The sequence below is a fragment of the Bubalus bubalis genome, chromosome 13 (genome assembly GCF_019923935.1).
Source record: "Bubalus bubalis isolate 160015118507 breed Murrah chromosome 13, NDDB_SH_1, whole genome shotgun sequence".
Classification (NCBI taxonomy): domain Eukaryota; kingdom Metazoa; phylum Chordata; class Mammalia; order Artiodactyla; family Bovidae; genus Bubalus; species Bubalus bubalis.
In genome coordinates, this window is record NC_059169.1 from 16,105,104 (window position 1) to 16,119,727 (window position 14,624).

The following is a 14,624-nucleotide window of genomic DNA, read 5'->3' on the forward strand; positions in this document are numbered from 1 at the left end:
ATTCCAGCTTGTGCTTCATCCAGCATGGCATTTCACATGTTGTACTTGGCATAGAAGTTAAATAAGCAAGATGACAGTATACAGTCATGACATATGCCTTTCCCAATTTTGAACCAGTCTGTTATTTCATATCCAGTTCTAACTATTGCTTCTTATCCTGCATACAGGAGACAGGTAATACCAGACAGGTAGTCTGGTATTCTCATCCTTTGAAGAATTTTCCACAGTTTGTTGTGATCCACACAGTCAAAGGCTTTGGCATAGTCAACAAAGCAGAAATTGATGTTTTACTGGAACTCTCTTGCTTTTTTGATGATCCAACAGATGTTGGCAATTTGATCTCTGGTTCCTCTGCGTTTTCTAAATCCAGCTTGTACATCTGGAAATTCTTGATTCACATGCTATTGAAGCCTAGCTTGAAGGGTTTTGAGCATTATTTTGCTAGTGTGTGAAATAAGTGCATTGTATGGTAGTTTGAGCATTCTTTGGCATTGCTTTTCTTTGGGATTGGAATGAAAACTGACCTTTTCCAGTCCTGTGGCTACTGCTGAGTTTTCCAAATTTGCTGGCATATTGAGTGCAGCACTTTCACAGCATATCTTTCAGGATTTGAAATAGCTCAGCTGGAATTCCATCACCTCACTGGCTTTGTTTGTAGTGATACTTCTGAAGGTCAACTTGACTTCACACTCCAGGATGCCTGGCACTAGGTGAGTGATTACACCATTGTGGTTATCTGGGTCATGAAGATCTTTTTCATATAGTTCTTCTGTGTATTCTTCTACCTCTTCTTAATATCTTCTGCTTCTGTTAGGTCCATAGCATTTTTGTCCTTTTTTTGTGTCCATCTTTGCATGAAATGTTCCCTTGGTATCTTGAATTTTCTTGAAGAGATCTCCAGTCTTTCCCATTCTATTGTCTTCCTCTATTTCTGTGTATTGATCAGCAAGGAAGGCTTTCTTATCTCTCCTTGCTATTCTTTGGAACTCTGCATTCAGATGGGTATATCTTTCCTTTTCTCCTTTGCCTTTTGCTTCTCTTCTTTTCTCAGCTATTTAAAATGGTTTTGTTTACTGTAAGTATATTAAGCAAAAGACTTGCTGGGAATCAACTAACTTAGTTAACAGCTTTGTTTATATGTTGACTCTTCAAAGGGATTTATCCAGCTTTGATTTGCTGGATAAAATTGATAAGCACCATTAATATTTCAGAATTCTATTTTACAAAGATGTTCTAATTTTAAATTTTATTAAACATAATGGAGTCATAATGACAACTAATTTAATCATCCTTATTTGCTCCAAAACAGTGGAGCAAGACAGATAAATTAGAAATCCTCTTTCTCCTAAGACTCACCACTGTCTCTGCATTAAAAGGTGAGTACTTCCTGTGGTTTTTAGGATTTGCTGGGTGCTTATGACCTATTTTCTCTTCAGCCAATAGCACAGTTGTTCCTTCCTGTCTTTCACACTCCAGTCTTCATATCACCTGCGTTCTCCCTAGAAGCATGAGCAAACGGGCATATGAAAATCTGCACTTGCCCTAACAGGGTTGTTGTCTGTGGTCAACATTTTCACTGTCTGCAGTTTTTCTTTGAAAAATGAATGACACAGGACCAAAACCAGGACAAGGAATCTCAAATACTGCCTCTTCTATTTGTAAACAATCTTATGCATATTCTTTACCTCTCTTCCTCAACTCAAGCCTCTTCTAAATATATTTTTTCCCAGAGAAATCAAAACCAGAAACTTTTTTTTTAATTTTTATTTTTAAACTTTACATAATTGTATTAGTTTTGTGTAGGCTTATGAAAGAAAAATTTCATGCGGGTGAAAAACAGAACTTGAGTAAAACTCTAGTTAGGTATGAACTGTTTTCGTGCTTACCACCTGAAAAGCACAAAAACAGTTCATACCTAACTAGAGTTTTACTCAAGTTCTGTTTTTCACCCGCATGAAATTTTTCTTTCATAAGCCTACATGAATATAGTTACAACATTTCAAAAAAGAAACCTCCTTCAAAAACATGCCATGTGTTTTCATTCAAGTTTTTAGAGAAAAGATGATTAATGTGAAAGTAGAGCGCACAATAAAAAATACTTTAAGAAGGGGGTGCTTATTTGCAAAAACAGCAGATTTGGGAAAACAATTACTGAGGTGACCATGACCCACCCTTCATCATTCCATGGGCAAGAAAAATGACTTATTATTTCCAAAACTAAGAAAAATTTTGAGTTAATATCTCCCACAGTGTCCAGTCTCTGAGAAAATCACAAGAACTCATTTACTTAGGGACCCAAATTCCAAGGTTGGACAACTGTCCCTGTGTCACCTGGCACTCAAAAGCAGAGATCTGATACTCAGATCTTCACCTCCCCATTCTATTTGTCCCTAATGGGATCTCCCTTTAATGTTTGTCACCATATTGAAAACTGTCTCTGGTATCTCTTTCTTACTAGGCTTTTCTTCCAGCCTCTCCTGCCCCCACCTCTCCCTGAAGCCACTCCATTGTCACTGATGGCATCCTGCCAATGAAAATAAATTGTATTATCTTGCAGTGGGTCCATTTGAATTTTATGTGGAGGACAGCTCCCTGGAATATCTGTGGCTTCACTGCACTCCTGCTCCTCTCAACTCCCCCTCCTCTCTGTCTCTTTTCTTCTCTATCTTTTCCAGTATTTGACATAAATGAGTTTGAAGCCTCCATCCTCAGCCCTGGTTTGTCCCTCCCTCATTTCCCCTCTCACTCTCCCTCTTGTCCACAGCCATCCACCTGAAGCATGTGGTCCTCCAGGTCCACATCCCTCATCCTGTCATCCCTGTATCCCCTGCCTTAACTGTTTCCTGTGACAGCTGGACTCATTCCCTCCTTGAGCTCACCCTGTAGTCTTGACAAACCTCAGCATTGGGCGCTTACCCAGTCATGCCCTGAATTTAGTTTCATTTGTATTTAATTTTAAACTGTCATCTACTGTGTGCCTGTTACTTGTCATGTACAATGCCAGGGCCCTGAGATGCAACAGCAAACAAGGAAAACTGTATCACCCTGCCCTTAAGGAGCTGCCAGGCTTACTCCAGTCCACTTGGCCCATGATAGTCCCTGTGTCTGGAAAGAACACTGTCCACCCATCCACCTTTGTTTCTGCATTTTTGTGCCTGTCCTTTCTTCAAGGTCTAGTTCATTGCCTTCTTTCCTCCTTGAAGCTCATTCTCAGAACCTCTGACCAGAAGTCATCTCTTCTGTTACCAAACCCTCCTTGTTGTGCTTTTTTACCTGCATGATGCACACTTGAGATTTTCTTCTCTCTCTCCTCTCAGTACAGGCTCCCTAGGGGCAGGGTCTCTGGCTTATGTGTGTTTTCATCTTCCACAGCATCTAGCAAAATGCCATCAGTGCACATAAATGTACAATAAATGCTGAATCAATTCAGAAATTAATGAAAATTTACTTAAGTGTTCCTCAAGTGTGTTTTGGCTATGTGTTACTCCTGTTTGTAAACATGGAATATAGTTGATTGACAGTATTTTGTTAGTTTCAGATGTATAGCAAAGTGATTCACCTAAATATGTATATATTTTTTCAGAATATTTTCCATTATAGGTAATTACAGTATATTGGATATACTTCCCTGTGTTATACATTAAGTCCATTTTGCTTATCTGTTTTGTTTATAGTAGTTTATATCTGTTGATCTCATAGTCCTAATTTTTATGCCCCCTCCTTTCCTCTTTAGTAACCATAAGTTTATTTTCTGTGTCTGCGAGTCTGCTTCTGTTTTCTATGTAGATTCATTTGTATTATTTTTTATGTTCCACATATAAATGATATCATATTTGACTTTCTATGTCTGATTTACTTCACTTAGTATGATACTCTCTAGGTTCACCCATGTTGGTACAAGTGGCAGTATTTCATCATTTATTGTGATATGAGGGATATTCCACTGTGCATACGTGTGCACGCGCACGTGTTGGTTTGGTGTATCACATTTCTTAAACCAGTCATCTGTTGATGGGCACTTAGGTTGTTTCCATATTTTGGCTATTGTAAGTGATGCTGTTATGAATGTTGGGGTGTATGTATCTTTTTGAATTAGGCTGTATGTATCTTTTTGTCTTTTCTTGATACACGCCCAGTGGTAAGATTGTTAGATTGTATGGTAGCTCTATTTGCAGTTTTTTTCAGAAATCTCCATACTGTTTTCCACTGTGGCTGCACCAAGTTATATTCCCACCAGTAGTGTAGGAGGTGTATCCTTTTCTCCACACGCTCTCAAGCATTTGTTATTTGTAGACTCTTTAATGATAGCCATTCTGACCCATGTGAAGTGGTACCTCATTTTGATTGATTAACATTTCTCTGATAATTAGTGATGTGGAGCATCTTTTCCTGTTGGTTATCTGTATGTCTTCTTTGAAGAAATGTCTATTTAGGTCTTCTGTCCATTTTTTGATTGGGTTATTGTTTTTTTGATATTGAGTTATATGAGGTGTTTGTATATTTTAGATATTAACCCCCTGTTGGTTGCATCATTTGTAAATATTTTATCCCATTCATGCAGTGTTTTCTTTTCATTTTGTTGGTGGTCTTCTCTGCTGTTCAAAAGCTTTAAAGTTTGATTAGGTCTAATTTGTTTACTTTTGCTTCTTTTCTTTTGCTTTGGGAGACTGATCTAAGAAAATATTGTTGTGATTCATGTCAAAGAGTGTTCTGCCTGTGTTTTCCTCTAGTTCTATAGTATCCAGTCTTATATTAGGTCTTTAAACCATTTTGAGTTTATTTTTGTATATGGTTTATTTTGTATGGTTGTACATATACAAAAAGATTAGTGTGTTCTAATTTCATTTATTTCCACGTAGGTGTCCAGCTTTCCCAGTACTATTTACCAAGGACACTGTCTTATCCATTATATATTCTTGATTACTCTTTCATAGATTAATTGATCATAGGTGTTTGCATACCTGTGTTTTAAAATTGTGCTTTTTCTTCCTTGGCATCAGAATGAGTAGTTACGTTCTATTCTGTCATACTTAAGCAAAATTATACAGAGCATCTAAGTTGGCCAAGTTACAGAAGATATAAATTATTATGTGGATGATACAGATTCTGTTATTCTTGGGCTCTTTTGAGAGAGCTGCTATTAGCAGTGATTCACAGAAGTAAACAAAAGATTAACCAGAGACTGGACTTTATGAGACTTAATAACTATTTCTAATTAAATACAAAGAATGAAATTAACTGTACTGCCTTAATGTGGAAAAACAACCTACGTTTTGTTTATAGAGTTTCAGCATTTTCTCTTAAGAGACATCTACTCTAAATGAAGAATGAACTACTATTTAACATCAGAACTGTTTTTATAGTTATATCATATGAGCAAATTGTTTTAGACACTCCCTCTTCCCCCCCAGGAAAAAAAAAATCATTAACCAAAGTCACTAATAAGTAGAAAGGTGGTGTTAAGAGCCCCTTCCTCCCTCTTTCAATTTCCAATTAGCAGACATATTGTTCTTAATTCAGTATTCTGGCTGGAGAATTCCTTGGACCATATAGTCCCTGGGATTGCAAAGAGTCAGACATGACTGAGCAACTTTCACTTCCACTTCACTTCAACGTGCTTAGTCAGTAAGCACAGACCTATTGTGCTTAGTCGCTCAAGTGTCCGACTCTTTGTGACCCCATGGACTGCAGCTGGCCAGGCTCCTTTGTCCGTGGGGATTCTCCAGGCAAGAACACTAGAGTGGGTTGCCATGCCCTCGTCCAGGGGCTCTTCCCAACCCAGGGATCAAACCCAGGTCTGCCACACTGCAGGTGGATTCTATACAGTCTGAGCCACCAGGGAAGCCCAAGAACACTGGAGTGAATACCCTACCCCTTCTCCAGGGGAACTTCCCAACACAGGAAATGAATAGGGGTCTCCTGCATTGCAGGTGAATTACTTATCAGCTGAGTTACCTGGGAAGCCCAGGAGACCTTTTAATGAGTAATAAAAGGGGTGAAAGGAAGGCAGCTTAAGAAAGAAAGAAAAAGAAACAGAAGGATAATTTGTGAAAACAGATTCAGGTTCTAGGCAATTTAGATTGGGCTGCCTTCATGTGCTATGTGGGCCATGATCTCTAGAATTACAAGCTCAATTTCTTAATTGCTTCTTTGATCTTATCTGCCGGGAGCCTGCGAGAGACATTCCACTCGTGACAAAGGTCATGAGGAAGGGGGCTCGGCATACGCAAAGGCGGGATCGAGCCTCGGGAGTGCCCCCGGATATTCTCGAGCATCTACCCCCCAAAAAACCAGAGTCTGCCTACTTTATTGCTTTGTGCTCTCACCTCTGACTTTACTGGGGGCTGTCCCCCACCACCATCTCGCTCTCTCTGTCAAAGAGTTAACTTACAGCTCCAATTAATAAAGTTCCTGGGCAATTAGGAGTGTTTAAATCCAAACCCCTCAGATGGCTCTCTAACTCGCCTGACAAGTTTACCCGGACACCTACAGCTATGCATACGATTGTTTACAGTCTCCCAGCCTCCAGAGGCACGGGAAGCTTAAGATATTCAAATAGCTTAGAGCCTCTCAGAGAATTAGAAACTGTCAGAATAAAACTAGTAAAAGATTTCATTGATGAGCCAATGTTTGTTGCCAAGTTTTCACATCCCCTGAATTGTATCCTTGAATGTGCATTATTTAATATAGTTGGTATGTAGAAAAAATAAGTAGTGGCCTGGTGTTAGTAACTTTAGACCCTTAAGGTAGTAAATTCTTTCCTTTGTAAACCCATTACACATCCACCCTATAGGAACGTAATCTTATCTTCGGAAGATGGCGCCAAACCTTAAAATAATTACTCTTAGAGAAAATAAGTCTTTGTTGATAAGTGCTTGTCAAGAGTCATAAAATGTTAATAGGCCTCTGGCCAGAAGATGATGTAAATCACCTAAACCATTTGTATACGATAAATCTGCAGGAAAGAAACCCTGGTTTTTGATAAGCATCATAGACTGCTGACTTTGCATCCCCTATTATCCTCTATGTGTAACTTAGGGTATAAAAGCCCCTGTTGAAAATAAAGCTATGGGCCTTGCTCACCAACGTTTGGTCTCCCCATGTCATTCTTCCCTTTAACTTCCAGCTGAGTGTCCATCTGGAGCGTGGATATCCTCTGCGACCATTTATTTGCCTGGGCTTCTAAGACCCACTCGAGAAGGTGTCTAAGGTGGGGCACCTTCCGCTATTCGAGAGGGCGCCTGCGGCCTCCGTGGTCAGAGCTAACCTGGTGTCACGGGTTATATTGATTTTCCGCGTAAAGCAAGCCACTCAGCTTCTTTTCTCCACTGAATTTTCCTACTGAGCTATCCTCATTCTATTCCTCTTTATTATCTCTAATTAACATTTGAATAGGTCGCCTAGCCGTCTCTCCTTCGAATACCCTGGATCAGCTGGGGCTGGATCCCGGCACTTATCCAAGGAGAAAATTGGATTTCTACAGATTTTTGTGTGTGTGTGTGTGTGTGTGTGTGTGTTCAGAGCAGTTCTACTAATGCTGCTATGTAGCAGCTCCTTTTGCCAGCCTTTCACTCTCAGAATAATAAAACACAACCACAGCCAACTTTAAGAAGTAGCTTAACCTCTCATATAAAGGATTCTGCCCTTCTTAGCAGCTGACAGTAATCCAGAACCCTGAAGAAATTCCAGAAGCACACTTTTTTCCCCAAATATTGATCAGATTCTGTCAAACCAAATTGACAGTTTGCTCTCAGGTCACTGCCATCTGGTTTACATGACATCAACCTACATTTTAGATAAATTGACTTTGATTTTCTTGAATCAAGATATTTGCCATCTCTGTGTATCTGTATAAATATCTCTCAGAGCTCAGAGTCTGAGAGCTAAAAGGACTAACTAATGATAACAATCCCAAATGCCCTGGGCAGAATATTAGATGCTTCAGCCTGTTGAGTGCCAGTAATCCTAGTTTAAAACTTCCATTTTCTTCCTTTCCTATAACCTTATAATAATAAAAGATCACATTAGACCTTTGTCTGTCTAGTAAAACAGGGTAATCAATCAATTCTGAAATAGTTGTCCAAGTACATTAATGTGAAACATTTGGCGCTCATATTAAAGAACCCACCTGCCAATTCAGGAGATTCATAAGAAACATGGGTTCAATCCCTGGGTTAGGAAGATCCCTTGGAGAAGGAAATGGCAACCCACTCCAGTATTCTTGCCTGGAGAATTCCATGGACAGAGGAGCCTGGTGGGCTATAGTACATTGGGTTGCAAAGAGTTGGACACAACTAAAAAAACTATAAAACTCCTAGAGGAGAACATAGGCAAAACACTCTCTGACATACATCACAACAGGATCTTCTATGACCCGCCTCCCAGAATATTGGAAATAAAAGCAAAAATAAACAAATGGGACCTAATTAACCTTAAAAGCTTCTGCACAACAAAGGAAACTATAAGCAAGGTGAAAAGACAGCCTTCAGAATGGGAGAAAATAATAACAAATGAAGCAACTGACAAGCAACTAATCTCAAAAATATACAAGCAACTCCTACAGCTCAATTCCAGAAAAAATAAATGACCCAATCAAAAAATGGGCCAAAGAACTAAATAGATATTTCTCCAAAGAAGACATACAGAAGGCTAACAAACACATGAAAAGATGCTCAACATCACTCATTATCAGAGAAATGCAAATCAAAACCACTATGAGGTACCATTTCACGCCAGTCAGAATGGCTGCGATCCAAAAGTCTACAAGTAATAAATGCTGGAGAGGGTGTGGAGAAAAGGGAACCCTCTTACACTGTTGGTGGGAATGCAAACTAGTACAGCCACTATGGAGAACAGTGTGGAGATTCCTTAAAAAACTGGAAATAGAACCACCTTATGATCCAGCAATCCCACTGCTGGGCATACATACTGAGGAAACCAGAAGGGAAAGAGACACGTGTACCCCAATGTTCATCGCAGCACTGTTTATAATAGCCAGGACATGGAAGCAACCTAGATGTCCATCAGCAGATGAATGGGTAAGAAAGCAGTGGTACATATACACAATGGAGTATTACTCAGCCATTAAAAAGAATACATTTGAATCAGTTCCAATGAGGTGGATGAAACTGGAGCCTATTATACAGAGTGAAGTAAGCCAGAAAGAAAAACACCAATACAGTATACTAACGCATATATATGGAATTTAGAAAGATGGTAACAATAACCGTGTATACAAGACAGCAAAAGAGACACTGATGTATAGAACAGTCTTTTGGACTCTGTGGGAGAGGGAGAGGGTGGGATGATTTGGGAGAATGGCATTGAAATACGTATAATATCATATATGGAACGAGTAGCCAGTCCAGGTTTGATGCACGATACTGGATGCCTGGGGCTGGTGCACTGGGATGACCCAGAGGGATGGTATGGGGAGGGAGGAGGGAGGAGGGTTTAGGATGGGGAACACATGTATACCTGTGGCAGATTCATTTTGATATTTGGCAAAACCAATACAATATTTTAAAGTTTAAAAATAAAATTAAATTAAAAAATAAAAATAAATTTAAAAAGATAATAAATACATAGTAAAACTTAAAACAACAACAACAATACACACACACACACACACAATATGATACTGTGGAACATTGGTGCTAATTGGTTTCTTTCTGCTGATTAACAGGTTTTGGATTCAGGGAATGTGGTAGAATATGATGAGCTGTATGATTTGCTGCAAAATAGGGACAGCCTGCTTTACAATATGGTGCAGCAACTGGGTGAGGTGGAGGCCACTGTCCTCAACTGAAAAAGCAAAACAGGTGAGCCTGCTGCAGGGTGTTGTAATTGAAGTTTGCTTCCAGATTCGCTCTTTGGAATTTCCACCAGGGGTCTCTGTGCCCTTTTCAGTCATAAACCTCCAGAGACTAAACTCATGACTGGGTCTTAACAGCATGTGGCAGGTTGAAGGCAGGTCTGCTGAGAATCTGCAGCAGTGGTGGGGATGGGGTGTAGGATGAATGTGTTCTTCTGTGCACGCACACCTGTGCCTAACAGATTTCAGATAGGACTCACCACACACTTGGACCCTAGGTTCAGATTCCCTTAGAGCATGGAACACTCTCATTTTGCAGATGCTTTACATTTGATTCTGACTGGTGCTCAGCTCATTTGTGAGTGCTGTCAAGGAATATCCATGAAATTTGAGAGTTTAAGGAAAAAAATATTGAAATACTTTGAGTCTAGGAAGATTAACCAGGTATAAGGTATAAGTTGCTTCTGTTTCTAACTTGTAAAGAAAACTCCTACATGATACTGTCACTTAATCCTAATTCTTTGTTGTTCAAAATTTTATCCAGTTACCCCCTCCCCACCCATGCTCCCTCTAACTTCCTGAAGAAGGTAGATGGTCATCAGGATAAATCAGGAGTTCACAATACCTCAACACTGTACTCTGGATGGTGCTTGAACATGAGGTGTGTTAAAGCAGTAAGCACTGTACATTGTGTGAGGAAGGCCCTCGATGAGTGACCTTCAGTCATGTGGTGTCTTTCTAACAAAGGTGAGGTGGCAGTGTCTTGTACAGAAGTGACAACTGAGGTCTAGTTTGAGGGTTTTAGCGATTGTCATGCAGCTGCCTGTAATTCATTCTAGAACAAGGTGGGATTGACACTGATGGGATAATGGAGGGAGGGAAGGTGTGGTGTTCTCACCACTTGAGATGCGTGGTTCGAGGTGGGGTGAGGTTTCCAGCTGTATGTGATGAGGCTTCCCCATTGAAACTGTTTCTCTAGTTATTAAATTATGGATGCATTTTACCTTCTTCATTTCTGCATTTCCCAGATTTTCACTTGTAAGTAGAATAAAATTACTTGTGTAATATTTAAAATACCTGTTAAAAAAACATGCCCCAGCATCTAACAGTATGTCTGTATGAAAAATGTATCTAAAATGTGGTCTAATTTCCCTCTGTCACTGTTTCATCTCAATCCTCCTTAGAAATGAGGAAATGCACAGCAGTACCTTCCACTGTTCATAGGGTAGGAGATAGCTTTTTGTCAGTACTGTACTGTATGCAAATTTTAAGAAGCTGAACATAGAGCTCTGTGTTTTTTGTGACAAAAATTCACAGAGTGCTTTCATCTACTAGAGTGTCTCCCAGTCAGAGTTTCCATCCTGAGACCAGATAATCATTTGTGATTCCCCATATAACCTAGTCCCAAAAACAGTCAGGACTCCTAAAACCCTTTTGTTCTTTAGAACTTAGGCATTGCACATCAAAGAGAGGTGTCCCCACCTATGTGTCAAAGTGTTCATTGAAAAACTATATTATCCTTATGTATGAGCTAGACATTGAGTAATGAGAAACTGATCTCAGAATTTTAGATATTTTCAGATAAGATAATAGCATTCAACATCCTCATTTTACAGGTGAGGAAACTAAGTCCTCTTAGAAGGAATGTGGTCCCATGTATACACCTGGTGTTAAGCTAGTTTGCAGCAGATACAGAGTTAGAAATCTGTTCTTTAAGTACCAAGTGTCACATATGACATGTACAGAAACAGACATAGGTCATAGAATTAGAAATCTTGTGATTCCTGGTCTAGTAATCCTGCCCCTCCTCTAACAATATTAATGGTAAGTTACATTTGTATAGTTCTTTATAATTTATTCTACACAGTTCTTGCATGTATGATTTCACTTAATCCTCATGACTGCCCTTTTTTATCCCATGTCATGGATGAAGAGATTGGTCCAGGGCTCACCCAAGGTCACTGAGCTGGTCCAGGGAGACAGAGGGGGAATTTCTGGGGAGGCTGAGTGCAGTCCTGGTTTCTGTGTCCTGTGCCATGTCTAAGAACACTGCTCCTTTCATGTTGTAGCCAAGGTGGAGGCGATCACTCAAGTTCACAGGGTGACAGAACCTCACTCTTAGATTTCAGTCCTGCCACTGGCTCAGGTCATCTCTACAGAAAAAAATGCAGTTCTTGATTCTCATCCCATCTTGACATTATTTCTGTACACTCTGCATCCCCTTTGGAGAAGGAAATGGCAACCCACTCCAGTACCTTTGCCTGGAAAGTCCCATGGATGGAGGAGCCTGGTGGGCTGCAGTCCATGGGGTCACTAAGGGTTGGACACGACTGAGCGACTTCACTTTTACTTTTCACTTTCATGCATTGGAGAAGGAAATGGCAACCCACTCCAGTGTTCTTGCCTGGAGAATCCCAGGGACATGGGAGCCTGGTGGGCTGCCGTCTATGGGGTCACACAGAGTCGGACACGACTGAAGCGACTTAGCTGCATCCTCTTAGGAGGATAAACTGTCAGATTATCAGTTTTTTGAATGTGCAAGCATCAGGTATCAATGTATTGTTCAGAGATATAACACCAGGAGCATTAGCCTCAGTCACAAGGTTTCACTGATAAAACAGAATTCATTCATCTGAAAAGAAAAGTCAACATCTGGGAGAAGGTGCTTCCACATCACATTTTCTTGAACAAATAGTTCAGGCGAGTTGATCACTGTCTGATTGACCCTGATCGATGAAATAGCAGAGAAAGTACCTTTTAGATACATCGGGGGGGGGGGGCATTAGTTTGATAGGGCTGCCATACAAAGACCACAGAGCAGGTGACTTAAACAATGGAAACTTATTTCCTCACAGCCCTGGAAGCTGGAAGTCTGAGGTCAAGGTGTCAGTAGGGTTGGTTTCCTCTGAGGTCTCTCCTTAGCTTAGAGATGCTGTCTTCCCTCTGTGTCTTACATGCTCTTCCCTCTGTGTCAGCCTGTGTGTCCTGGTCTCCTCTTCTTAATATAACTCCAGTCTGTTAGATTAAGACCCACCTGTATGACTTCATTTTAACTTTATTGTCTCTTTAAAGATGCTGTCTCCAAACAGTCACATTCTGAGGTACTGTGGTGTTTAGGATGTCAACATGTAAAGTTGGAGGGGACACAGTTCAGCTCATAGAATGAATGCCTGTCATCCATTCTGTTCTGTGATGAAGCAAAGCTAATTGAGGTTTTCTGAAGTTTCTTTGTTCCCAGTGTGTAACTATAAAATCCTCATATCTGAGCTCTGGGAGCCTGGACCCGTTTGAATAGATGGAGGAGGCACTTAGCATCCATGTGGCCTTGTGATCCCCAAGGTCTCTGAGCCTCAGGTCCTCACCTCTGTGTAGAGCAGGATTACAGCCTTGCCGGCTTCTTCACACTTATTACAGGGATCAGATGAGAGAGCAAATGCTTAAGGGCTTTGAGAATATAGAGCGTTTTACAGTATAAAACTGGGATCATTTTTTTAAAGGCTGTAGACAGAAGACTTGCCTTCCAGTAGTAAAAAATACACCCATAGTTCTAAGTAGCTTTAGAGACTCTAAATCAGGGGTCCCCAACTCCTGGCCAGACTGGTATGGCCCGTGGGCTGTTAAGGACTGGGCCACATGGCAGGAGGTGAGTGGTATGCAAAGGAGCAAAGCTTCAGCTGCTGCTCCCCATTGCTCACTTTACACCTGATGCTCCTCTTGCCCGGTCTGTGGAAAAAGTGTCTTCCAGAAACTGGGTCCCTGGTGCCAAAAAGGTTGGGGACCACTGCTCTAAACAATTAAAATGTATTTATAATAATAGGTTTTAAAACACGTATCTAATGCTACAAAATTTTAAAACTTTTAAAAATACTTTAAAAAATTTTTTTTTCCAAAATTATATTTTATTTTTTTAACTTTACAATATTGTATTGGTTTTGCCATATATCAACATGAATCCGCCACAGGTATACACGTGTTCCCCATCCTGTACCCTCCTCCCTCCTCCCGCCCTGTACCATCCCTCTGGGTTGTCTCATTGCACCAGCCCCAAGCATCCAGTATCGTGCATCGAACCTGGACTGGTGACTCATTTCATATATGATATTATACATGTTTCAATGGCATTCTCCCAAATCATCCCACCCTCTCCCTCTCCCACAGAGTCCAAAAGACTGTTCTATACATCAGTGTCTCTTTTGCTGTCTCATATACAGGGTTATTGTTACCATCTTTCTAAATTCCATATATATGTGTTAGTATACTGTATTGGTGTTTTTCTTTCTGGCTTACTTCACTCTGTAAAAATACTTTTTTTAAAATTTATGAACAAAAAGTGAATCACTCTCCACTCCTATCATCACACAGCTCCCCTACAAGGTGGAGCCCCAGCACCACTGTTGACTGCTCTGTTGAGATGTTCTGTGTATCAGGAAGAAAATTCCTGTTTCTAAGCACAAATGATAGCTGTTCTTTCTCTTTTTTTCACTTAATGTTATATCTCAGATTATATCCAAGCATGTGGTTATCTCATTCTTTTTAATGACTACGTGTGTGTGTGTGTGTGTGTGTGTTAGTCGCTCAGTCGTGTCCAACTCTTTGTGACCCCATGGACTGTAGCCCACCAGGCTCCTTTGTCCATGGGATTCTCCAGGCAAGAACATAGTATTATGCGTTCTCCATTTCCTACTCCTTATTTTTGATGCTTGTCAATCAGAGTTTATAAAATATAGGGATTACACCCTGATATTAACATCCAAATTTGTTGTGCTCATTTTATATATGAAAATGAGAAACCCTTGGTCAGGCACTATTA

General features: G+C 40.2%; 1 protein-coding gene across 1 annotated transcript in view; it reads left to right on the forward strand.

Moving 5' to 3' along the window:
- The window catches only part of LOC102409035 (ATP-binding cassette sub-family C member 4-like), a 183,605-nt gene that overhangs the window by 166,820 nt on the left and 2,161 nt on the right, over positions 1-14,624 (forward strand). Inside the window, 2 exon segments of the mRNA XM_045162445.1 lie at positions 9,686-9,802; positions 9,804-9,821. Of these exon segments, the coding sequence (XP_045018380.1) occupies positions 9,686-9,802; positions 9,804-9,821 (135 nt within the window).